This window comes from Zalophus californianus, chromosome 9 (genome assembly GCF_009762305.2).
Source record: "Zalophus californianus isolate mZalCal1 chromosome 9, mZalCal1.pri.v2, whole genome shotgun sequence".
NCBI classification, from domain to species: domain Eukaryota; kingdom Metazoa; phylum Chordata; class Mammalia; order Carnivora; family Otariidae; genus Zalophus; species Zalophus californianus.
In genome coordinates this window covers 98806377-98831425 of record NC_045603.1, presented here as the reverse complement: position 1 = coordinate 98831425, position 25049 = coordinate 98806377, and the positions used below count along the sequence as shown (strand labels likewise).

The 25049-nt window shown below is 48.8% G+C and overlaps 1 protein-coding gene across 2 annotated transcripts in view; it reads right to left on the bottom strand.

Annotated features, from left to right (window-relative positions):
- Positions 1–25049, bottom strand: part of VWF (von Willebrand factor) — a 145158-nt gene that overhangs the window by 59527 nt on the left and 60582 nt on the right. For both annotated transcript variants that reach the window (XM_027595203.2, XM_027595204.2), the window contains 8 exons: positions 20752–20846; positions 16868–17028; positions 9269–9372; positions 7922–8060; positions 5428–5562; positions 3256–3402; positions 575–715; positions 256–369 (listed from right to left, as the gene is read on the bottom strand). In XM_027595203.2, the coding sequence (XP_027451004.2) occupies positions 256–369; positions 575–715; positions 3256–3402; positions 5428–5562; positions 7922–8060; positions 9269–9372; positions 16868–17028; positions 20752–20846 (1036 nt within the window). The remainder of the gene's footprint in view (positions 1–255; positions 370–574; positions 716–3255; positions 3403–5427; positions 5563–7921; positions 8061–9268; positions 9373–16867; positions 17029–20751; positions 20847–25049) is intronic.

Sequence of the window (25049 nt, the reverse complement as noted above, 5' to 3'; positions counted from 1 at the left end):
CCAGAAGAGCTACACTTTGCATGGGAGGAAAAATGATTCGCCGGCATCACCTTCCTCCTACACCGGCCATTATGCTTTCTGTTTCCCAGCCTGAAGCCAAGAAAGGGAGTAAAGAGCTGACGTGATGATATAGGTCATTTCCAAGCCTCCGAGGTAGCAGACGCAGTGCGAAGCTCATGCGCCAAGTGCCCGAGCCACAGGGCCAGCCCTCTGCACTCTTCTGCCTCCATTCCCCCCGCCTCCCCCAGCCCTCACCAGCCTGTTGCAGTCCTGGAAAATATCACTGGTGAGGATCCTGCAGAAGGAATCCACCATCGTCTGCTTCATGATGTTGTTGTGGCAGACGGCAGGAGACGAGTCTAGGGGCACCTGGGGAGCAGGGTAAGAGGACACAAATGGACCCCCAACCAGTCAACCCAGAAGGATCCAAGAGACCCTCCTGGCCAGCCCTTCCACCCCAGCCGTTCATACCACCCCACACCCCACCCCACCCCACCAGCCCCCATGGGATGGGTGGGGACCTTCCAGGAAGCAGGCCTCGTGGGTCTGGGCCACACGGAGAGTCCAGACATACTTTGCTGGTGTCGGCACACCGCGGGTTCACTTTCCAGGAATTCCCAAAGTCCACCGGGTCCTCTTCCACCTGAAGGCTACTGCTGGTGAAGTCATTGTTCTGGATGCCGTCAAAATTCCCACATAGGCCACACACCCGCTCCTGACAGACAAGATGAGATCATGAGCATCATAAACCTCAGGGCAAACTCTCCGATTTGGGAAAAGGAGGGCTCCCCGGGGCAACACAGGGGGAGGCTCATCAGAGAAGGGGCGGCCAGCAGAGCGATGAGGACAGAGACCCAGAAGCAGACCAGGGCGATGGGCAAAGCCGGGTCCCTGCCGTGGTCTTTCCCAGGCTTCCTTATGCAGCCCATCTTAAAGCTAAACAAAGGTTATTCACGAAGACAGCAACCCGCCCACATCCCACAGTCCGCCAAGGGCAGAGGTGGAAATCAGGCAGTCTTGGCCCTGGTAGCTCCGGGATAAATCATCTCTCTCCCCAGTAATGGGCGGAGCAGAGAGAGGAGCTGCTTCAACATTATGTCAATGAGAGTGTCCAGGTCCAAAGAGGGAATGTTCTGGTCCTACTTTACCACGGACAGGCAAGCCCATTATCTGAACGACCGTAGTCTGTCCAGAACAGGCTGTCCAGGATTCTGCTCTATACTGAATGCCACCCGGGTCGACATCATATTTCATGTGTCTCCATGTTCACCTCTCATGCGTACAACATGCACATGTGCGCAGCTACGGGTCCCGAACAAGTCATTACTGAATGAACAGAAACCATCACATAAGGACTATGTAAAGAACTAGAAATATCTGGACTGCAAAAGAAACAGCACGATGCTCTTGAAACATATTTAGAGCCCTGTCTTGGCACAGAGAGATGTGACTTGTTCTATTTCAGATTTGGTTTGGTACAAGGGTGAACTTACTGGGAAACACATAAGAATGTTCTCACCGTTGAACAAAAGTCCTCATAGCCCCGAGAGTACGGCTCCTGTCCTTGTAAACTACCACTCATTCCAGTCCCTCCTCTCTAGCCACACTGGCCTCCTTGCTCAAACACTCCAAACACCATCCACAGGAGGGCCTTTGCACACACTATTCCACCTGCCTAAACTCTCTTGTCTGGATATTTAGATGACTCACTCCCTCCCTTCCCTGAAGGCTCTGTTCATGTCACCTTTGCAGACAGGTCTCATCGGACCAACCAAGCTAAAATAATAGCCCCACTAGAATATGATCTCCACCAGGGTTGTGGTGGGCAACACCATGCCCCCTCCCCAAAGATGTCCACGCCCTAATCCACACATGGCAAAAGGAACTTTGCAGATATGATTAGGTTAAGGCTCTTGGGATGGAGAGGTGGTCCTGAACAATGTAGGTAGGCTCGGGATAATCACAGGGTCTTACAAGGGGCAGAGGAGATGTCAGAGTAAGGAGAGTGAGGTGACAGGAGGAGAGAGGGAGCTTAGAAGAGGCTGTGCTGTTGGTTTTGAAGATGGAGGATGGGACCATGGGCCAAGGAATGTGGGCAGGCCCCAGAAGCTAGACCAGGCAAGGAAACGGATTCTCCCCCAAAGCCTCCAGGAGAATGCTGCCCTGCCAACCAGCCAGCTTTATACTTTTGACCTCCAGAACCTTAAGATAATAAATTTATGTTTCTTTTTTAAGCCACTAAGTTTGTGGTAGTTTGTTATAGCAGCAATAGGAAACTAAGACAAGTTAAAACATATATATATATATATATATATATATATATATATATATATACACCCCCATATATGTACATGTGGGTATGGATGTGTAGATATAGAGAGAGATACATATATGTGTATATAAAAATAATACATATTATACATAATAACAATATCTATATTATATAGACACTATATCTGTATGTGTGTGTGTGTGTGTGTGTGTGTGTATATATATATGGTTTTTTTCCCTACTTTATCCACGGTGCCCAAAACAGTGCTTGACACATACTAGAGCTTAATAAGGATTTGGTGAATAAATGAATGCGTGAATTGTTAATGCTTTCTGGAAAGAGAGTGGGTGGCCACAAGAAGTAAGGGCCATGTAGTCTCCCCTCAGTGCAGCTGAGATGAACGGTGCTGTCAGAGATGCCCCGAGACTAAATCAGCCACCAGAGTAGAGAGAGCACTTGTCCCACACTCATCAGTTAGAAAAACAAAGTCCCAACACACTGTCAGAACCTGGCCACAAATACCATCACTTTCACAAAAGCAGGGTACCAGCAGTTCTGCAAATAGCTCTCAAACCGGGCTGGTCGATGGCTCGATGGCAAGGCCACACCCCAATTATCATAATAGTGTGTGTGATCAGTTTGCCTCTTCAGGTTAAGAAACCTTAAGAAAAGCTGTTGCCTGATCTTTCATTTCCTTCTTTTGTGGGTATAAACTGCATGCCTAGCAAGGCCAGTCAAGGAACTGTTTGCTGGGTTGGGGGGGGTGGGGGGCACCCACCATCTTTCCTACGTGCGGCTAACTCAGGAAAACAGCCAAAGCTGACTCCACGGACCTGGAATCCATGGTCTTACTTGTGTCAGGAGGGAGACCGGGCTGGAGGACCACCCACTCTCACCCGCAACGGTGGGCAAGCCAGTGGGCTGAGGAAGGTGCAAACAGTAAGTCACAGATAAGATGAAGAGGAAACAGAAAATCCCCTGACCTGGTATGTCCGCTTCAGGCTCACGAAGATGCTCAGGCGGTGGTCCCAGACCACAGAGAGTGCCTTGCCCAGCAGCAGGATGATGTACTGACCCGACTCCACCACCTCAAAGTGGGTCTCGTCCTTCATGGGCTTCTTCACATTCACCTGAAGGATGACAAAGCACGAGAACAGGGAGAGTGGAGGGCAGGCAGGAGTGACTGGCTCCTCCCTCTACCCCACACCCCTGCCTGCCACCACAGCCCTCCAGAACCACAGGTCGTTTGCCCCACCTGGTCAGAGCATGTCCCTTCCTGGCCAGCACCCTGCCTGGACGTTTCTGGGTCCGTCTTGCCTATCACTGGCCAAGAATCCTATGACTAGCCGATGACAGCAGAGGTAGCAGCAAAATCATAATTAGGAGATTAAAAATACAATGAAGCCAACTAGCAGAAGGTAGCCATCACCGTACCAAAAAAGGATTTTTTGATACTTGATCATTAAATGCATGTGGTCCCCTAGATTGGTTTTAACATGAATATGATTTGAAGCATCTCTAGGCAATTCATGTAAAAATCTATCCGTTTATATAAATGAGCACTAGACTCTTCCCTTTCCTTCCCCCTCTCCCACTCCCCAGAGTCCCTGTCGCCAGGAGTCACCGCTGACAGAACAGGGAGACCATGGCAGGAATCATGGATTTCAGTTTCCAGAAGGACTCTGACCTGAGCCCTTGACTTAGCACAACTGTCGCCAGTGCTGAATACTTAGAGCCCATTTCAGCATGTTTGGCTGACTAATTTGTAAAATTGAAGTCATCGCTAAGGGCCTGTCACCCCTTTGCAAGGGTTCTCTCCTTAGTGACGTACCACATGCAGAGCTAATCTTAAGTGCACATCTCCTATTCGATATCACCACGGTCATGCGTCCTTTGAAAGAGTCGACACTGCTGACCCACAGTCAATAATGGGGAATTCTCCCCCCAATCCCCTGAGATCAGTGGTGCATATTTGCAAGAAGGTGGGGATGCAGGCTGAGACCATGGAACAAAATGAAGATACCAGGACAGGTCTGAGCCCAGAGCCTGGCACTCCCTGGCCCTCCACATGCAGCTTCTGGGGTCCCACCCAGACCTACAAGTCAGAATCTCAGGGTGGACTCCTGGGTCAGTATCTTAAGATGCTAGGTGGTTCTTCTGCACCCTTCTGAGAACCACTTCATAAACTCTTAGTACACAAGGACTGAATCTCTTTACTTCCCTTTTGAGCTCCCTTAAAAATATTTTATCTGAAAAGAACTGAAAAACAGAAAGTAAAAATCCCCCAAAACACCATCACATCCCAAAATAAATGTTTCTGTGTGTTACATATAATGTATATGTATATATTTGTGTATATGTCATTTATGTGTGTATATATGATTGATGTGTATATTTGTATATATATTATATATGTACGAATTACATGTGCACACGTGCGTATGTATATGTACACGTGTACATGTGATATACATGTGTGTGATAGATGTATGTGTATATGTGATCTGTGTTTATATTATGCATATATGTGTATATGGTATATGATATATGTATACATGCTACTTATATACTATGTGTATGTACATATGCACACATATATTACCTGTGTACGTGTATGTGTATGCACATGTGGTATATCTGTATGTCACATGTATGTTGAATGTGCGCATGTGTGTGTTGTGTGTGTGCATGTGTGGGTGTGATCTGTGTGTGTTGTGTGTATGGTGCATACACGTGTGTGTACATGTATGTGTGTGTATACTGATATGTGTATATATAATATGTGTGTATATTTATATCTATACACTTAATATATAGATACATATATGAAAGGGAAAGGCCTCCTGCCCTCCAATCCCCACTCCACCCTCCAGAGGTAAGCACTATTCTTTGGCAGATATAGTTACACGTTCTTCTCCACACACATCTCCGTACTTCATTTTATTAAAATGGGATTGCGTTATCCATAGTCATCTGCAACTTGTTCTTCTCATAGATTATGTCAAGGTCACATGATACAGCTCTACCTCATGCTCTTTAATGGCTGTACAATATTCCATCACACAAGTTCTAAACAATGCTTGATACCTGCCCTTAATCAGCTGACAGAAGAACAAAGGGGGTATGAGGGTGGAGGGGATAAGGCTGGCACTCACCTCCCCATCAAACAGCTCAATCTCTCCTCCTTCCACCAGGATGGTGACCCGCTTCTTGCATTTCACTGAAGGGTAGCTGCACCCCTCGTTCCCCACCAGGATCCGGAAGGTCCCAGGGTTACTGTCACAGTAATCCTGGAGAAAGGGGGTGCCAGGAGAGAAATATTACCTCTGCTACCTCTCCCCAGATCAGAAGATGGGTATCTCATTATCTCAGACCATCGAAGGATACGTGTTAAGGGATGTTACCATTCCATGCACGTGTGTGTGTGTGTGTGCGCGTGTGCGTGCGTGTGTGAGACGGAGAGACAGAGAGAATGAAATTGAAAGGGAAAGAGAATGAGATGGGGGTAGGAAGAGAAAGGACAGGTTTATCATCTTCAGCCATTACATATGAACCAGAATGCAAGCATGAGGAAGAGAAGGAGGGAGAGAGGGAGAGGGGGAAGTGGCCTGTGGTATGCTTTGCTGAACATATCAGCCTAAAGGCCCCTACCTAGAACCTGTCAGTGCTTAGTCTTACCCAGCTAACTAGGACAGTTTGACCACATTGGCACTTTGTGGCTCTCAATTCTGGTTGAATCCCTCTGGACTACTGGCCCAGAAATGTAACCAAAGGTCATTTGACACAGCTCCATGGTGCTGAGCTACCACCTCTGGTTGGGAATAGAGGATAAAGAAGTGCTGGTCCTTGCTGGTCAGTTGCATAGAAAATTAAGGAAGGAGAGACACGTTTCTAGCAAATACCTCCCCATGGTGACTATTGCTGTGGTATGACAGGAGAAAAAAAAAAAAAGACACTCAGGAAAAGGTGTGAGCCTTGCTTCGGCCACTTATTAGATACATTGAGCAAGTCACTTACCTCTCGGACACCCCCCCACCACAGACACATGCACACCTACAATCTGCCCCTCTAAAAGACAGAATCAGCCCATACTGGGATTAAGTTAAATGGGTCTGTGTTGAGTTAATGGGATTGTGAAGGTAAACGAGGGAACAAAGGTACAGATGCTTTATACATGGTTCTTGTCATCCGCTGAGATTTGGCTAAAAAAGAGTCAAGTCTTGATAAGGAAGAAGGGAGAAAAGGGAGGATCCAGGACAAAGTATCAAAACGGACAGCAGGACTGGCTATGAAGGAAAACAAGCAACCCACAGAGAAGCACAATTTGAAAGAGACTCTAAAACTGGCCCACTTAGGAAAGCTTTGGTTGGGCAGGGGAAAAGCTGGGGAGCAATAGATCTGGCCAGCTGCTTCTCGTGGCACTGAATTAGTCTAGTCATGTTTTCTGGATGCTCATATATGAAATTGGCTGGGTGGTTGAGTTCTAGGGCTGGTGTCACCTCATCTTTTGCTACGAAGGTTGGGCAGCAGATAATCAAAAGACGGGCTGCCATATATAATCTGTAGCAAAGCTCTAGAGCAGAATACACGCCAGGTTCATAAGTGTCAGTAAAACCATGTCATGATGTACATGCCCTGTCTCCCCCAGTACACTGCATGCCTCTCTGGGGCCACACTGGGGCATGGGAGATAGAGGCTCGGTGAGTTGGTTCTATTGCTCACATCCCGCATGCTCTGTGCACAGCTGCTCGGCACTGCTGCTGGTTCCGCCCCACTCTCAGCATGCCCTGCAGACATGCATGCTCAGGCATCCTCACTGCCTGACTCATGGGGCCCCACAGCTCTTTCTCCGGGGCTGAGGCTCCTACGGGTTTGTGGTCCTCACTTTCGACCACGCCAAGCTCCTACCATTCCTCCCGAGAATGGAGACAGAGAGACCACATTTGTTTAAAGCTTCACAGTCAAGTTGTCTCATCCCTCATGAGAAAAGCACTCATACCTCCTTGCTTACTCACTTTGGTGTCAACCAGCAAGAGGAGCTTACAGGAGTTCACACGGTGGGGAGAGGGAGGCAGAGGGGCCGGTGCCCTTACTCACCAGCTAGGATTTCCTGGGCAATATGACTTTTCTGTGTCCCTGCTCTTCTGAACTGGACTAGGTTAGAAATGGAAATGGCGGACAATAGGATCATAGGGCGGGAAGCCGACTCCAGGGATTATTCCAACTGTCTTCTCCTGGGCCATTCACCAGGGCACTAGTGGGGGGGGGGCTCAGTCTAGCCTGGGCTGCCCTCCCCACTGTGCGTCCTGACAGGCTGTGTCTGCCAAAAGGAACCGATGCAATTTTCTAACTCCATGTGGGTGCTAACTTGGGCTGGTGGTCGCCTTGCCCCCACACCCATCCCAGTCAACAAAGGAGCTTCTGCCCTGTTCTTGTAAGTCTCCGGGTCAGCTGAAGGAAAATGGACCATTGCTCTGAATTTCAGGCCCCTCTTTTACAGGCTGGAAAATTGCTGCCGTAGAAATCAGCCCCAGTACTCTCTCTACAGACGTAACAGCAGAATCTGACCCAGAAACCCTCCAGAGGGCAGTCAGCACCTCCCGGCCCCTCCGAGAGACAGACAGCACCCCCGCCCTCCCTCACTCTCACCTGCACCAGGACGTACTGGCACTCCCCAGGGAACAGGTATTTGAGCCCGTCGAAGGTGAGGTAGTGTGCCATGCCGATGGCAGAGCACGTGGCATCACACACGTGGTCCGTGCAGTTCCACTTCCGGTCCCGACAGATGCTAGGAACAGTAATGGCCAGGATGACCAGCTGGGTACTGTGGTGTGGGGGGCTCTTCGGGGCATTGGGGAACGAGAGGCAGTGAAGGAACAGATTGCTGTGGGGTGCCACCCAACCCTCCAGGAAGCCTCTAGAAGTGAAGGACCTGTGGGGTGTGGATGTGGGAAGGCAGTTTGCAGTCATAAACGGTCACATTTTTAGAGCACAAGGCCAAGGAGGAGAGAGGGAAGCCACGCTGCTCTCCTGTTACAAGGGGAAAAGTGAAGCAAAGAAGCAAACACGTCCCCCAAGGGCATCAGGAAGCCAGGGGAAGAAGCCCAGATGCTCTGACGACCCCCTGCTATGAATTTGCTGAAGTTCAGCCTCCCTGGAAGTTGCTGAGCATGGCCATGGAATCTCTACAGAACAGAGACACTGAGGTTGAGAGCCCTCTGAGGTGAACGGGGAGAACTAGACACAACAGAAGGAAAGTTCTGAGCTGGGAAAACAGTGATCAACCATCAACTTCTGCCAGGAGAGGTTTTGTGTGTACATAGCTCTGTTTAAATCTACAGTGATTTGCCAACTGCCACAGCACCCATCCCCCACCACCCTGTAACCAGAGCTGACATCAGGAAGCCCATTCTGTGCATCAGAGGTGGTAAGCTCAGACCTCAGGCCTGAGAGACAGCTAAGCCCCTTCCAGGTCCCAGCCCTTTCCACCGCTGTCCACGTGGGCCTTCCCCTGAATCTGTGCACAGCCCAGAAGTCATGGCATGATGAGTGAGCAAAGGGCCAGCGAAGGGTGGCCACAGAGAAGAAGAAAACCAGCCACCCTCCGAAGGTCTTTTTTGAACCATGCCATTACAAGGACAGTTGCAGTATGCTTAGAGGACAGTATGAGTCCAGAGAGGGACCCTCCAAAGCCCATGCCTTTTGGCAGCTTGGTCACACATGCAATGACCCATATGGGCTAAGGTCCTTCTTGGAAACACTACTCTCCCGGGAGACTGTCTATGCAGGGTCAGCACAGGTGAGGACACAGATTCTCCCCCACTTTACAGATAGAGAAACAGAGGCACAGAGAAAAGGAAAAGAATAACCATGTTCCCCCAGGGTGCTGGAGGCAAGTGCCAGAGGCCCTGTGGCTGTGTTGGTCCCTGTGTCCCCACTCCTGCTCACCCCACCCCAACAGCTCAGTCCCCAGGCAAGCCTCTCCCAGGGGCTCACCAAGTGTTGCAGTCAATTTTCACGGTTTCTCCTGGGGCATATTCTCTGCCTTGGTGAAAACAGGGACACCTTTCCAGAGCCACACACTTGTTCTCATGTCGGACCTAAGGGAAAGGAAGCCAAATGTCTTGGGGGCCATAGTGTGATCTAAAGCCCTGCTAGGAAGACAGCCTAGGCCACAGGCCAGGCCAGGGAACCCGTGCACAGGCTGGGGCTTGGCAAACACGCACACCCATCCACATGGACCCCCTCCCCACCGCTCAGGTGGAGACACTCCGTTCACCCTTTGCCCTCATACCCTGCTGGGACCATGGTGGAGACTGGTAACCTGTGGCCGAAGCCCCTGGAATGCGCATATCTTAGACACAGTAATTCCACGCAGAGCATTTCTCCAAAGGAAATAGACTTAGGGACAAAGGTTAACGTAGAATCATTTATCATTGCAAAAAATGGAAACAACCAAGTGTTCGACAATAGGAAATTCATGAACTCTATTAAGGAATCTCCAGGTAGCAGTGTGCTCTGGAGCTAGTGGAAGCGCCCTTTGGAAGACTCTTAAATGCTGTGAGAGATATTGATGCTGTTCATTTTTTAAACAGGGAAAACTGTACATACATATGGTCCCAATCATAAAACTACATATATATATATATATATATATATGAAAACTATACACACACAATGTCAAAAAAAGACTAGAAGGAAATACAGAAGTTCCATCCAAATCCAAATCCAAGCGATAGAGGAATAGAGGAATTTTATTTTCTTCTTTGGTTTTTAAAGTTTTTTCCCAAATGTTCATCAATGAGCCTGTATTATGTTTACAACAGAAAAGATGGATGATATATTTAATAAAATTTAAATGCATTTAATATGCTGGGGGTGAAGGCTGCATATTGGCCATAGACAGGGATGGACCAAAGCCAGAGTCTGGGGGCTTGTTCAAGCCCGCAAGCCCACTCCTCACCCAGTCCCCCGAGATTCTGACACCCTCCACAGGGTTATGCTCTGCTTCCCTGACCTCCGCCCACAAAGAAAGCACTATGTGAGCATGTTATACTCTCCAGGTCTGTAGGGCCCAGAGGGACAAAAGAGGTAAGACCAGCCCCAGTGGGCTCCAGAAGAGCTGTCCAAACCCACTCTGACCCCAGTGTGTAGACATGCTTCCACCCAAGAGGCAGCCCTGGACATCTGCTCTGGCGTGGCCTAATATAGGTGATTGAAAAGAACCCTGGGTCACCCTCAGGTGGAGGGACCATGGCACTTTGGTGCCAGAGCTACCTAAGTGGTGAGAAGCTCCTGGTATGTCAGGATCCGTATGCTCCAGTCACTACTCAGACAAGCCTGAGTTCCCAGGGCTTGGAACCAGACAAAGCCCTGGGGACAGGGCAGTCTTGGCCTGAACAAAGGGCTTTTGTGTCAGGGACCAGAGGCTAAAGTAGTGTGTGTGTGTGTGTGTGTGTGTGTGTGTGTGTGTGTGTGTGTGTGTGTTTGGGGAAGGGATGGGAAGAATAGCCTCCATTGCTTAACCACCACCTTCACCCAACCCTAAGTCCTCAACACCTAAGTCAAGGGGGAGTGTTGGAGCACAGAGAATGAGGAAGAGGCAGGTCCGCCATGTCCCGTTCTCAGAAGACAATGAGCTTAGGCGCCCAGTAGGGAAGATGGCAGATTGGGGGGCACAGGGAGGGGGCGACCAGTGTCTCTCTACCACAGCCTTCATAAGCTGTCACAATTAGGGTTCATTCCCACATATCCCCCACCCTCAAGCTTCATCAGCTCTGACTTAAGTCCGTGGCCTGCCACTTAATGGCTACTCCTAGAATGACCACTGCATCTGCTGGGGAAGCTCAGCGAGCTCTCCAACACCCACACCTACCACCGATGGAGACCAGACAATAAGTCTCTTTATTGGAAACATTATGTGAGACAAAAGTGATGCACAGGGATGGATTCCAGGAGACAGAGCCCTGCTCACCTCACCTCACCTCACCTCAGCTCACCTCAGCTCACCTCAGCTCACCTCAGCTCACCTCAGCAGAACATGAACTACACCTTCTCCTTCGAGCAGGCTGAGTGGAGGCTCCCACACCTCTTGGTCTGCATGCTGGCTGTTTTTACCTCTATCCAGGATATTCAGCCCATTGACAAAAAGTCCTGCACACCCATGGCTCAGGTGGCCCTCCCCCAGCCCAGGGATGAATCCCAGCCCCCCTCCAATAGACACAAACTTCAACCCAGCTTGGTCATGAGATAATGCCACCACTGGGCAGCTCCCATTTCCTCCTCCTGCGCTCTCACTGACAAACCACATGGCTCCTCTCTGCCCTGACTCATTGATGGATTACAGTATTAAAATAGACTTGGTACTGGGGGAGAACTGCTATAGACAACAGGGGTGTGGGGTTCGATCCGTAAGTGACAGCTGGAGAGGGACCAAGCATAACCTTAAAAGGAAAGAAGAGGGTTTCCAGGCCTCACCTCAGTACTGGCTCCGACTTGGGAGAGAAGATCAAATAACACAGGCCCAGCCAAAAAAACCCAGAGAGTCCTAAAGCATTAAAAAAAAAAAAAAAATCCCTGGAGATAGAAAAATAAAGGCACAACACTGGGGATGAACAGGATCCAGAGGAGGACCGGGCGGACACGTGGGGTAAGCCAGGATAGCAGTCCCCAACTGGGAAACATCGCTTGAACATCATGTTCAAAATGAAGAGAACCATCTCTGCCTAGCGTTTGTCCCTTTGGGACACCAGAAGAATAAGATAAAGTTAACAAGTGCCCTTCCAAGACTTCAGAAGAGAACAGGCAGAAATCGTTGTCACTATCATCAACTTGGGACATCTTGAGGAAGATGGTTCACGCCCAAGAACATGGTACTAGGTCTTGGACAGCTCCAAGAAAAATTATGAAGTAGAAAAAAATTGGTTTTTTTACTCTTCTCTGAAAAGGGCCCATCTTCCCCCCCGCCCCCCAGCCCCCATGCATGAACACCATACCAGCCCATTCTCCAAAATCTTTCTTGACTTCCAACTATCCTCTGTTCATTCTCCCTACCCCATCAACACTTCCAGCTCCACGCAGCTGACTTCAACTAGATGTTTGTTAAGGAGGAAAGAATCTCATTCAATAATTCATACTAAGGGGCGAATGACTTCCTATGAGGATTTATAAGTCTGTAAGCTTTCTAAAACTCTTGTTAACCAAAATGAATTTGTGCTCATTATATGTCAGTAAATCTGATTAGTTGACCAATCATATAAGGAGTCAGAGATATTTTTGAGACAGAAAGGCTGTGGGGCCTTTTAAAATTACATCTCATAGGATTTACAGTGCCCACATGTGAGGCCCACCCTGGATGGGCCCCAGAGCCCCAAACTCCACATTTCAAAAAAGCAATGCCAGAGTCTTTTTATTCTTCATATTGGGTCAGTGAGAAAACCAGGCATCAAAGGACCAGAGAGATGAACATGTTTCCCAGCAGCCAAGGGCTTCCTCGTAGCAGCTGAACTAGGTACCAGCTAGGAAAGTGTCACTACTAGATTTCAGAGGGTAAGTGAGCGTCCCCCAAACAGGGGTGCCACACTTTCCACGACCACCTCGCTGGAGGGAGGGAGGCAAATAGGGCTGAAAGAGCCCAGTCTGGGACTCAGGAAACCAGGATTTCCACTATAGAACTATGTAGCCTTGAGTGGTTCTGGTTCCTTTCTTTCTTCAGACTTCCATGTGATAGAAGGGGCAGAAATCATGAGTCCTTAGGGCTTCTCACTTCACCAATGAATACCGTTCCTGAAGAGAATTAACAGGGTGGCTGGAATGAGTGAGCTAGGCAGTGGGTTGTGCTTTGCTGTCACCTCGTGGTAAAAGTGGGTAATATTCTAACAAAGGCAAATTCACTCAATTTTTGAACTAAAGAAAAAGACAGAAATTTTTCTAAAGCAACCCCCTTATTTGATTGATCTCATGGGCCTCCGAATGTGGACACTGAGGTCTTAAAATTGCTCCCAGTGTGTGCTGATTTCCTATAGCATCTCTCCGTTCATAATATGATTCATGGTTTTCCTCCCCAAGCTTCTAACAGCGGTCATCAAAGTACCACTTATTAAGCGACTTCCATGGCCCTGCCACTGTCACCGCCAGTCCTCCCAACCGCCCTCCTAACACAGTTTTACAGATGAGAAAAATCAGACTCAATGACTTGCCACTCCGTTAAGTAAATGTCAGGAGTCAGGATTCACACCCGGAAGGACGGAACTCCAAGTCAGTGCCTTTTCCATGCAGCCTCTCCACCAACCATTTATCAGGGAGGGCGGCACTGGCCACATATCGAAGGCATCCCCCCGACTTTGTTCCATTCAAGGAGACCTCTGCACCAGCAGAAGGAGCAGATGAAGTGGCCAGGAAACCCCATCTCTCAGCATGTGCCAGGCTTGGCACAAACTGCAAAGAGGAGGGACCCCCAATCCATTCCCAACATTTTCAGACAGTTCCTGCTGGCCTTACAGTGGACGCTGAGTGATGCCTTCCTTATATGGGGAGAGGCAGTCCTCAACCAAGAGCAGTGCTGCTCAAAGCGTGGTCCCCTGGCCAGTGCCGGTCTGTGATGATGTGAGTACGTAAAAGGATTAGGTGCTGGGACAATCATACGGCAATTGGCCTGAGTAATACATCACATCTGAATCTAATAAAAATGGGGGGAGGCTCATATTTTGTATGTCCTTGCTTTTTGTTTCTTTTTTTCCGATCATTTGTTTCTATTGTATTTACAAAAGCTTTGGTCCACGACAGATCGAAAATGTAAGAAAATAGGCCCTTCACGGATCTCTCCTGTGGACAGAAGGAGGTCAGCAGAGCCTCTGAGACTGAGCCTTGATTATTTACGAAAAGAATTAAAGCTATCCCTATGATTCTGTAAGCACTTTCACCTACAACCCCTTTGGGCCCGCAGCCAACACGTGATGAAGACAGAACAAGAATTATGTGCCCATGTCACAGATAAGGCAACTGAGGCTCAGAAAAAGAACAAACGCTCACCCAAGGGCAAGTGAAGCCTGAACAGAGAGCTCGGCCCCCTACCCTGTTCCTACTCAAGTGCTCTTTCTGCTCCCCTAGATCTGCCCCCCAGCAAAGAGCTCCTCCCCCACCCTACCCCATCCTGGCCCCCGCTCAAGTGCACAGAATGAAGAATCCCCAACCTCTTCCCCCAAACCCTCGGTCCCATGCCACATCCTCACACCTCTCCCTGGGGACAGGCCGCACCGAGAAACACCCCTCGGTAGGATGTCTACACTGCGGGCCCAAACAGCTCCTTTGTCTTTGCGCTGTGGCCAGGAATACGTGTCTGGTGCAGTAGCCTGCACACTGAGCACCTCATACATCACGGACTTCTCTGCTCTGCTGAATCCGGCCTCAACGATTTGCACCTCCATCGGCATCCTAATGAAGCAGTTGTAAAAAGAACCCAACCTCTTCCACTCTGAGCTTTTGAGCTTAGAATCCCCTGCGGTTGAGGTTAGAGTCACCTCATCGTATGACAGATACCTAAAGACTGTCCTCAGAGTGCGCGCCAAGCACTTTGGGAATGCCAGGGAGCTCCTGATGGTGTGCCCACATCCTATGCATGAGGTCTCACTCTCCACTGGGGATTTGGGACCATGATGCAGCTGTTGTGGTTGTTATCTAAGATGATCTGTCCTGTTTACTTCATTGAAAAAAAAAAAGGTTTATCTAAGAGTCTCTGATGCCGACATAATCCCCTGAGTGATGCCCCTTTTCTTGCCAGAGGCTTCTCTGATGTCTGGAGAATTTCTCCTCCAGGTACAGTGAAAGGACAGTCAAATAAGAGGCCCTCAGGGTAAAAAGAGCAATACAGAATCTTCCTCTCCCCCATCCTATTTTTCTTGCCCCTAGCCAGCTCTGAGTCTGTCCTCCTTATTTAGCCTCCTTGAATGGCCCCCTCCTGCGAAGGCACCAAACAAGACCTTCCAGGTGGGGGTGCTCCCAGGCCAATCTCTAGCTCCTCCATTAGAAAAGACAGTTCAGAATTGTCAGAGACTAAGACAGAGGGGAAGATCCCCGGGAGAATGAAGAGCTAGTCTCTCTGTCTTGGAGGAGGGCTGGAGGGGAAGGAGATAAATCGAGTGCCCTGCACAAACCCCAACGCGCAGCCTGCCTGAGGGCCATCGGTGGTGGGTCCCAGTTCCCTCTGCAGGATACTGGCAGCTCCCACGGCCCAGGACCCCGCCCCTCAAGCCAAGGCCTGGGCATCACTCACGCCCTGTACAGTCATATAGGAGAGCCATCCTGCCCCCTCCTGTTTTGGCCTCTACAACTCCTGCCCCAGCCCCACACTACTCACTTTGGGTGGGTATTGGGGAATCAGATTCAAGGAAAGCAAGAAGACATGATGCTTTTGAAACAGAAAAACCCAGAAGTTACATCCTTCAGGGTGACAAGAATAACCTATGTATGCAGTCATCCCCGCCCCCTTATCCACAGGGACACATTTCAACACCCCCAGTAGATGCTTAAAATCGCAGATAGGACCAAGCCCCATATATGCTGTTTTTTTCCCTATACACCCATTCCTATGATAAAGTTTAATTTGTAAATCAGGCACATAAGAGATTAACAGCAATAACTAAAACAATTATAACACTATACCATAAGAAAAGGGATATGGATGTGGTCTCTCTAAGTATCTTACTCTACCCGCTCACCCTTCTTCTGGTGATGATGTGAGAGGATAAAATGCCTTTGTGATGAGGCGAAGTGAGAGGAATGGTACAGACACTGAGACAAAGCGTTAGGCTACCGCAGACACCTGCTTCTGGACCCTTGTTGACGGTGGGTAACTTTCACTGCGGGTAGGGGGATAACAGTAATATATGTGTACAAAACTGGGCCACATGCAGGCTTGGCAGGGAGGTAAGGAGCCTGGGCCCCGCACCAGCAGCCATCTAGAACCAGGTGGTGGCAACCCAGCACGCCTTGGACGATGCAAGTCATCCCAGACACTGCTAGCCACAGGCTGTGTGTCTGTTAAGAACTGGCCAGGACCTCGTGACTCACTTCACAGATGAGGAAAACCAGACTCAATGAGGGGAAGAGACTGGGGCTGGTCCTTGCTGGTGAAGCGGCAGTAACATAAATCAACATCTTCTCTTGCGATAGAAAGTTCTACGCATATATGCAAATAATATGCAAATATATGTGTGCCCTCTCCTCTTCATATGGGGAATGCAGCAGCCCTTGGGAAAATTCCAAGGGAAATACCTGTTTTCATGGTAAGTATTTTCTGGAAATACTCGCTCTGCTTCCTGTGGCACGTCTGTGCACGAAGTTCCTGTGTTTTTGTCGGATTTCATCAGGATGGAGTCCAGACCCTTTCCCACCATCTCCCTTCCCGGCTGTGGTGGCTGAGTCAGCCACAGAAGACTGGAAGAAGTCCCCCACCCGTGCCCCCATCACCACCTCCGCCCCGTTACCATTCTTGCTCAGCTCCTGTTTCTTCCTCTCTCTGCTCCCAAGCCACCTCCCCGCTGCTTAGCCCACAGGGAAATGCAAGGCTGCCCACCCTCTGTGGCTCCGGTGGCTTACCATGCCCGGGGGGCAGAGGCAGCCAGAGACGCAGCCTGTGCTCATGCACTGCAGGTCATAGTTCTGGCAGGTTTTGGCACACTCGAGCCCTTCAGCTCTCGGGTTATCAGCAGGACACACCAACTTGACCATGGGAGGCCGGCAGGACAGGCTCCTTTTGCCTTGGAGGTAGAAGAAAGTAAAAGAGTCGATGCATCTCCCGTCCACACTGTCCTTGGTCCCCCCACCCCCCGGGGCAGCCACTCGCTTCGAGAGACCCAGCCGCCCACTCCCTGGGATCAGGTGCTCCAGTGGGCCTCGCCCTGAGCCAGGATCCCCCTGTGAGACTGGATGGCCGCCTCATCTACTCGTCTGGGCCCCTGACCTTTGCCTACGTCGAAGGCATCCCTCCTGCCCTCTGCATCCCCACGTCAGCCCGCTCCTCATTCCCCTTGAACCTACCGCAGCAGGTTGCATTAAATCAGGATGTACTGTGGAAATGCCCAGACCTAGGCTTTAAAGGACCTCTGTTTGGGTGCTAAAAAGGAAACTTTGTGGGCCCCAGCTGGACCGTTCATAAAATGGTCACAACTAATCTAGCCACAAAATCTTTACGGTGGACTTTGCTTCCATGTCATCCTCTGCCCAGCCACTGTCCACTCCATTTGTTCTGTTTCAATTTGCTACCCTCTGTCTCTCCACACTCCTCCCTGCCGTCTCTGCTTTGTCATCCTCCATCTGATCACCTCTAATGCTACCTTCTGATATACTATCTATTTTACTTATTTGTTCATTGCCCACCACCCCCACTAGAATACCAGAATATATGTTCCATGAAAGCAGGGGGTTTTTTTAAGACTTTATTTATTTATTAGAGAGAGAAAGAGAGAGAGCAAGCACAAGCAGGAGGAGAGGCAGAGGCAGAGGGAGAAGCAGGCTCCCCACTGAGCAGGGGGACGTGGGACTCGATCCCAGGACCCTGAGATCATGACCTGAGCCGAAGGCAGACACTTAACCGACTGAGCCACCCAGGCGCCCTGAAAGCAGGGGTTTTGTCTCTTTTGTACATGGATGTATCCTACTTCCCGACAGTTGGTGGGTAACAATGACTGAATAAATGATGACAGGAGGATTGCCACAGCACTTTCCTTTCAAAAACCCAGACGCACCTCACAGCATTTATATCTGACTATATAGAGCACTTACTATCTCCTGTGGACAAGTTCCAGCCTTACTTTTAAACAGAAACTTTTGTTAAGAAGCTGATACCCTGAAAGACTAAGTGGACCTTCCAAATTGCACAGAATTCTAGGAGCTTCCTGACATACATACATACATACATACATACATACATACATACATACATAATAAATTTTAAAAAGCACCTTCCAGGGACTATAGGCTAGAAAACGGCCAAGAGGGTGGTGACACAAGCAACCGTCGGAGAGAGGGACAGAAGGACTTAGTGACCCTCTCAGGTCTACTGTGGACTGAATGTCCTGCCCCCTCAAAATTCACGTGTTGACCCCAAAGGTAGTGATGATAGGAAGTGAGCCCTTTGGGAAATGATGGGGGCCATAAGGGTAGAGCCCTCACAGATGGGATTCATGCTCTGATGAAGAGAGCCCACCGAGCTGCCAGCCCCTCTCGCCCTATGAGGACACTGAGAAGTCTGCAACCCTCACCGGGACCCTGCTAGCACCTTGACCTTGGACTTCCAGCCTCCATAACTGTGAGAAGTGCATTTACAAGACAAATACAGAAATACAGAAATCTGTATTTCTCACACTTAAACCACCTAGTCTGTGGTATTTTGCTATGGCAGCCTGAAAGAAAGAGACAAGGTTGCAAGTTCTGATTTCAACTTCTGAGCCGTCCACGTGCTTGGGATCTTGCCCCAGCTTAAGGCTGAGAGATACTCCCCAAGCAGTCACATGGGGCATCCTGACTTCTCTCCCAGGGCAAACTGGAGAACAAACACAGAGCACACACCCGGGTCACTTAGAGAGATGGGGTCTTGAGGGAAGAGAAAAGCAGAGAGAGGTGGTCAAGCTGGCGGTTGAAAATAGCCCATGTATCTGTCTAAAATCATCCCTCTCCCTCTACTGGGATAGTTTTTTCCAAGCAAGGCTCCATCTGGAAGCCAATTAGTTCTCCTTGATCATAAACGTGAATATGGTCCCACCAGTGCCAGGCCAGCCCCTTCTCCCTTCTGTGTCTTGTCCTTAAACAGTGTAGCAACTATTAGGACCTTCAAACTGAGAACAAAGGGTCCAAGATCCCTGCATTCAAATCCATCTGAAAAGCTTTCTAAACAGGTGTCCTTGTCATTAAAGACCTAAATGTGAGATCTGAAACCATAAAAATTCTAGAAGAGAGCACAGGCAGTAATCTCTCTGACATCGGCTGTAGCAACTTTTTTCTAGTTAGGTCTCCTGAGGCAAGAGAAACAAAAGTTAAAATGACCTATTGGGACTACATCAAAATAAAAAGCTTCTGCACAGTGCAGGAAACAGTCAACAAAACTAAAAGGCAACCTACTGAATGGGAGAAGATATTTGCAAATGACATATCTGATGAAGGGTTAGTATCCAAAATATATAAAGAACTTACACAACTCAACACCCAAGAAACAAATAATCCAATTAAAATATGGGTAGAAGACATGAACAGACATTTCTCCAAAGAAGACATCCAGATGGCCAACACACACGTGAAAAGATGCCCAACATCACTCATCATCAGGGAAATGCAAATCAAAACTACGAGATATCACCTCATACCTGTCAGAATGGCTAAAATGAACAACACAAGAAACAACAAGTGTTGGTGAGGATGCAGAAAAAGGGGAACCCTCTAGCACTGTTGGTGGGAATGCAAACTGGTGCAGCCACTCTGGAAAACAGTGTGGAGGTGCCTCAAAAAAATTAAAAATAGAATTACCAATAATTCCACTACTTGGTATTTACCCAATGAAGATAAAAACACTACTTTAAAAAGATACACGCACCCCTATATTTACTGTAGCATTATTTTCAGTAACCCCACTATGGAAGCAGTCCAAGTATCCATTGACAGATGAATGGATAAAGATGTGGTATATATATATGTGTGTGTGTGTATATATATATATATATATACACATATATATATATACACACACACACAATGGAATATTATTCAGTTATAAAAAGAATGAAATCTGGCCATTTGCAACAACATGGATGGAGCTAGAGAGTATAATGTTAAGGAAAATCAGTCAGAGAAAGACAAATACCATATGATTTCATTCATATGTGGCATTTAGGAAACAAAACAAAGTAGCAAAGGGGAAAAAGAGAGAGAAACTAAGAAACAGACTCTTAACTCTAGAGAACAAACCGCTGGTTACCAGAGTGGAGGTGGGTGGGGACACGGGGGAAATAGGGGATGGGAATTAAAGAGTGCACTTATCATGATGAATAAAAATCAATTAAAATGATTAGATGGATAGATGATAGATAGATGATAGATCTATAGATAGATGATAGATAGAGAGATAGATAGATAGATAGATAGATATCCTTGTCAGAATGTCCCTGGGTAAAAAGAAGCCAAGGAAGGAGGGTGGTCTTCACTACAATCAAGGCGACCAACTTACAGCTGCTCACTAGGTTAAGGTCACTGTGGGCAAAACGGAAGTCCCACTGAGTCCATCTTGCAGATAACTGAATCTTTTCCCCTAAAATTCCTCCTTGCCTCAAAAATTTGGATATACACATGCAAAGGCACATCAAGGCCTGAGAATCAGTCACACAAACAGCATTGTGTCAGTCCCGACACGCGCCCGAACACATGCGCACATGCACATGGGCCAGAGCAGCCCAGCGGGGAGGTGGGGAGCCCTTCCGGGGGGCAGTACTCACTGCGGTGAGACAGGGGACTGCTGAGCACGGTGTTGGGCAGCAGGCTGCCTGGGGCTCCGCTCGTGGTGCAGTGCATGAAGCCATCCTCACAGTAACTGCAGAGGGGAAGGTCAGAGGCCAGCTTTGCAAGAGTGGCGACCCTGGGATCCTGGCCGGCTCCTTCTCCTCGCCTCCCGCTCACCCTCTGCCCCCTCCAACTCAGGCAGTCTCGTAACGCGACGGAAATGCAAGCTGCTGAGGCTCCCAGTGGCCTCCATGTTACCAAACCTAATGGAATGTCTTCAGTTCTTTCCTTACCTGATCCTTTTCCACATGATTCATCACTGTGACTATTCTGTTCTTCTAGGAAAAGAAAAAATCTCTCTCTCTGTTTTCTCCTACCTTCCTGGTTGCTCCTTCAGTCTCACCCCCCTGCTGGCTCCTCCCTCGGCTCTCTCTTCTCACCCTGTGCCGTCATCCACACCCTCAGCTTCTATGACAGAGATGACTCGCACATTCACATCAGCCGCTGGGGTCTCCCCTTGAACCCGAGATCCATACGTGCAAGCGCTTACATGATCGCCATCTTGGTGTCTCAAAGACTTCAAACCCAGTATGTCCAAAACTGACCTCATGATCCCCTGCACAAAAACCAGTCCTCCTCCAGGGCTCCGATTCATTGAATGATACCACCATCCACCCAGTTTCACAAACCAGCAAATGAGGGGTCAGCCCTGACCCTGCCTTCTTCCCACCCCCTACGTCTGGCCATCACCCAGCCCTTGGACTTTGTCTCCAAAATATCTCCGGCACTCATATCCACTTCTCGAGCCACTGCCACCTCTCACCTGGACAAGGCAAAAACATCCTGATGGATGTCCCTGCACCTATGCTTGCCTCTCTCCAAACACACTTCTCTTGGCAGCCCAAGTATCTTTCCAAAACCTGAAGTTGATTATGTCACATCCCTGCTCAGATTCCTTCAGTAGCTTCCACTCAGGAGGCCTGAGGATAGAGACCAAATCCCTAAGATGACCTCCCAGGCCCCATGCACTCAGACCCCTGCCTACCCTTCCTCTAGCCCACGTCAAGCATTCATGGACCACGTACTTCTGTTCCTCCCCCGCTTCTGCCTTTGCATGTATTGGAGTTATTATTTGGCTAACTTCTCTCTCTCTGTCACCGGACTATAAGATCTAAGAGGGTAGAAGCCATGACTGGTCTTGCCCATTATCTCCTCAGCAGCTGGCATAAGGCTTTGCATAAAGTATTCAATATATTTTTTATATTCTTTCCTTCCTCTCCTCCAATCCCAATCCCCTCCCCTCACATGCACAACTATTTTTATGATATCTGGTCTCCTAAATGGCCCCCAGTGATCCCCACATCCTGGTGTTCACACTGTGTTATCTCCGTTGCACCAAGGTTGGTCGATGTGACCAACAGGATGTGGTAACAGTGACATACCACATGTCGCCTAAGATTAGGTGATGAAAGACTGCAGTTTCTGTCTTGGTGCTCTCTCTTGGATTACTCATTCTGGGGAAACTAGTTCACAAGCCACCCAGTGGAGAGGTCCACGGGGCAAAAGCTGTGCGAATGAGCTGGGAATGGACCCTCCAGCGCCACTCAAGTCTCCAGACGACTCCAGCCTTATGCGCCAACTCGAGCCAAGCCACCTAACCAAGCTGCTCCCAGAGTCCTGACCCTTAGAAACTGGGTGAGATTATACATGTTCATTGCTTGAAGCTGCTACATTTGGGGTTAATTGTTTTATGCAGCAATAAATAAAGAAAACTAATGCAATCTTATTCTGTTTAATGTATATCTGCCTGAGTGTGTTCTTATAAAATATGTGTTTATTTTGCGCACATGTATGTTTAATTTATGTAAGCAGTATTATCTTATATATCACACTCTGTTTGGCTGTTTTCTTTAGCACCATGTGTTTAAGATTCAACCCTGCCAGGGCACCTGGGTGGCTCCGTTGGTTAAACATCTGACTCTTGATTTCGGCTCAGGTCATGATCTCAGGGTCATGAGATCAAGCTCCGTGTAGGGCTCTGCACTGAGCGTGGAGCCTACTTAATATTATCTCTCTTCCTCTGCCCCGCCCCTGCTCGCTCTCTCTCTTAAAAAAAAAAAAAAAAAGATTCAATCCTGCTAATACATACCTACTTGCCAGGAGCCTTCTGGGTTGCACAACCCTCTACAGTGTGCATCCACTACATTTTAAGGACGTACCCTCCCAGGGATGGACAGAGATTATCACCGGCTCCTTGCCACCAGAAACAAAGCTGTGATTAACATCTTCATACACATGCTCTTAAGAGCCCATGTGAGAATTTCTTTAGTATGTATGCCCAAGAATGGAACTGTGGGACTATCAAATGTGGATATCTAATTTGCATAAACTGTGCCAACTGCTCTCCTGGGGGCAACTGACCTTGCACTTGAAAGGAGCAAGGCACCTTCCAGATTAAAGGAGGCCGGGGGCTGGAGAGGGGAGAGGTAGGCAGGGGTCCAAGTGCATGGGACCTGGGAGGCCATCTTAGGGATTTGGTCTCTATCCTGAGGTCTCCTGAAGGGGAGCTATTAAGAATTCCAAGCAGGGGTGTGACATAATCAGATCTTGGTTTTGGAAAGATACTGGGTTATCTGAAAAGTGTGTGTCCCACCAGTAGCAGATCGAGGGCCCCTTTTCCACAGCCCTGCCAACACTTGGCATTATACAGATTTCAAAATTTTCCACTCTAATAGATATGAGGTAACACTAATTGTTTTAATTTGTATTTCTCTGGCTGTAATGATTTTGAACATTTTTAATGTGAATGCTGTTCAATTAATTTTTAATTGAATGAGCAAGAGAAGCAGCCCTTCCATCTCTGGGCACATACAGAAACTGTGCCCTCTGGTTTTTAACTAACACCCGATTTAAAGATATCCTCCCCCAAATGTCACGGTCTGTCATTTAGATATGACCCAAAAGCTTACTTTTGGGGACGGCTGGGTGGCTCAGTCAGTTAAGCATCTGCCTTCAGCTCAGGTCGTGATCCCAGGGTCCTGGGACTGAGCTTGCCGTTGGGCTCCTTGCTCAGCGGGGAGCCTGCTTCTTTCTCTCCTTCCCTCCCCACTCATGCTCTCTCTCTCTTACTCTCTCTCTCAAACAAATAAATCTTTTTTAAAAAGCTTAATTTTATTTTTAGAAAGAAGAAAAGAAAAACCTTGCAGATAAGTTTATAATCAACTCCTGGCCCAGACCTTGGCTTTGCAAGAGAGCAAGCCCTCTACTGTGAAGGCTGTTCGATGACCAACCAAATGGCCCGAAGACACTCACTAGCCACAGGGGTTTGCACTCCCTACCACCCGTTGTGGACATCCCCAGCATGTGCCCCGCAGGGCTCATTCTGCAGTGTATCATCTAAAGAGTAAAAATAAAGAGCCACAAACAGGCCCTGAGTTCCTGCTGGCTCCCACTCTCCGGAAGTCCCGTTTTCTAAATGAAGTGGAGAGACAGGATGGCCACTAGCTTTCAGCCCTGGTGCCTGAAGGAGATACTGGGAAGAGGAGGTTTCCACATCATGGAGAGGTCACTGATGTGCAAATCCCGAAGACAGCCCGAAGCCAGGGCTCTTCACTCGGCCGCTGCACCTCATCTCCCACCTTCCTGGTGCCCCCGATATGGTAAAACGACCAGGGGCACTCGCTGCCCTCCAAGTCCTCCCAGCCTCCTACCCTCTGGCTGCTTTCCTCACCACGCTACTGCAACATGGGGGCCACCATGACCTTCTGTCGCCAAATTCAACAGCCTACTCTCCGCGGAACATGAAGAGTTCAAGAGTCCCTGGGTTTTATCGCTCACTAGATGATTTGGGACAGCGATAATCTCTCTAAGCCTCAAATTCCTTACTTAAAAAAGCAATGCTTGCCTCCTAACAGCATTGTTTTAAGGTCCCAGAGAGAAACACCCTAAAAATCATAGCCGGACAACTGCAGTAAAACGACCACTGGGCGAAGGCCCGACACTCAAACCAACAGATGTTACTACTCCCCTGCGCCCTTCCCCTCCACAATACGGCTCTGCCCTAGTTATGCCTTTCTGCTGGCCTTTTTCCTTTGGTTTCTCTCATGGGGTCCTTGTTCTCCTCCCCTGGCCCTCTGAACACCCCCCCCCCAAGCTCTGGACTCAGTCCCCTTTCCTGCTCCTCGGCCCAGGCCCTCCGTGAGCCTTGCTACTCCCATGGCTAACCCCCTACCTCCACACAAATCTCGTCCAGCCTCACATTCCACCCACACCCATCATTCCAGCGACTCCATTC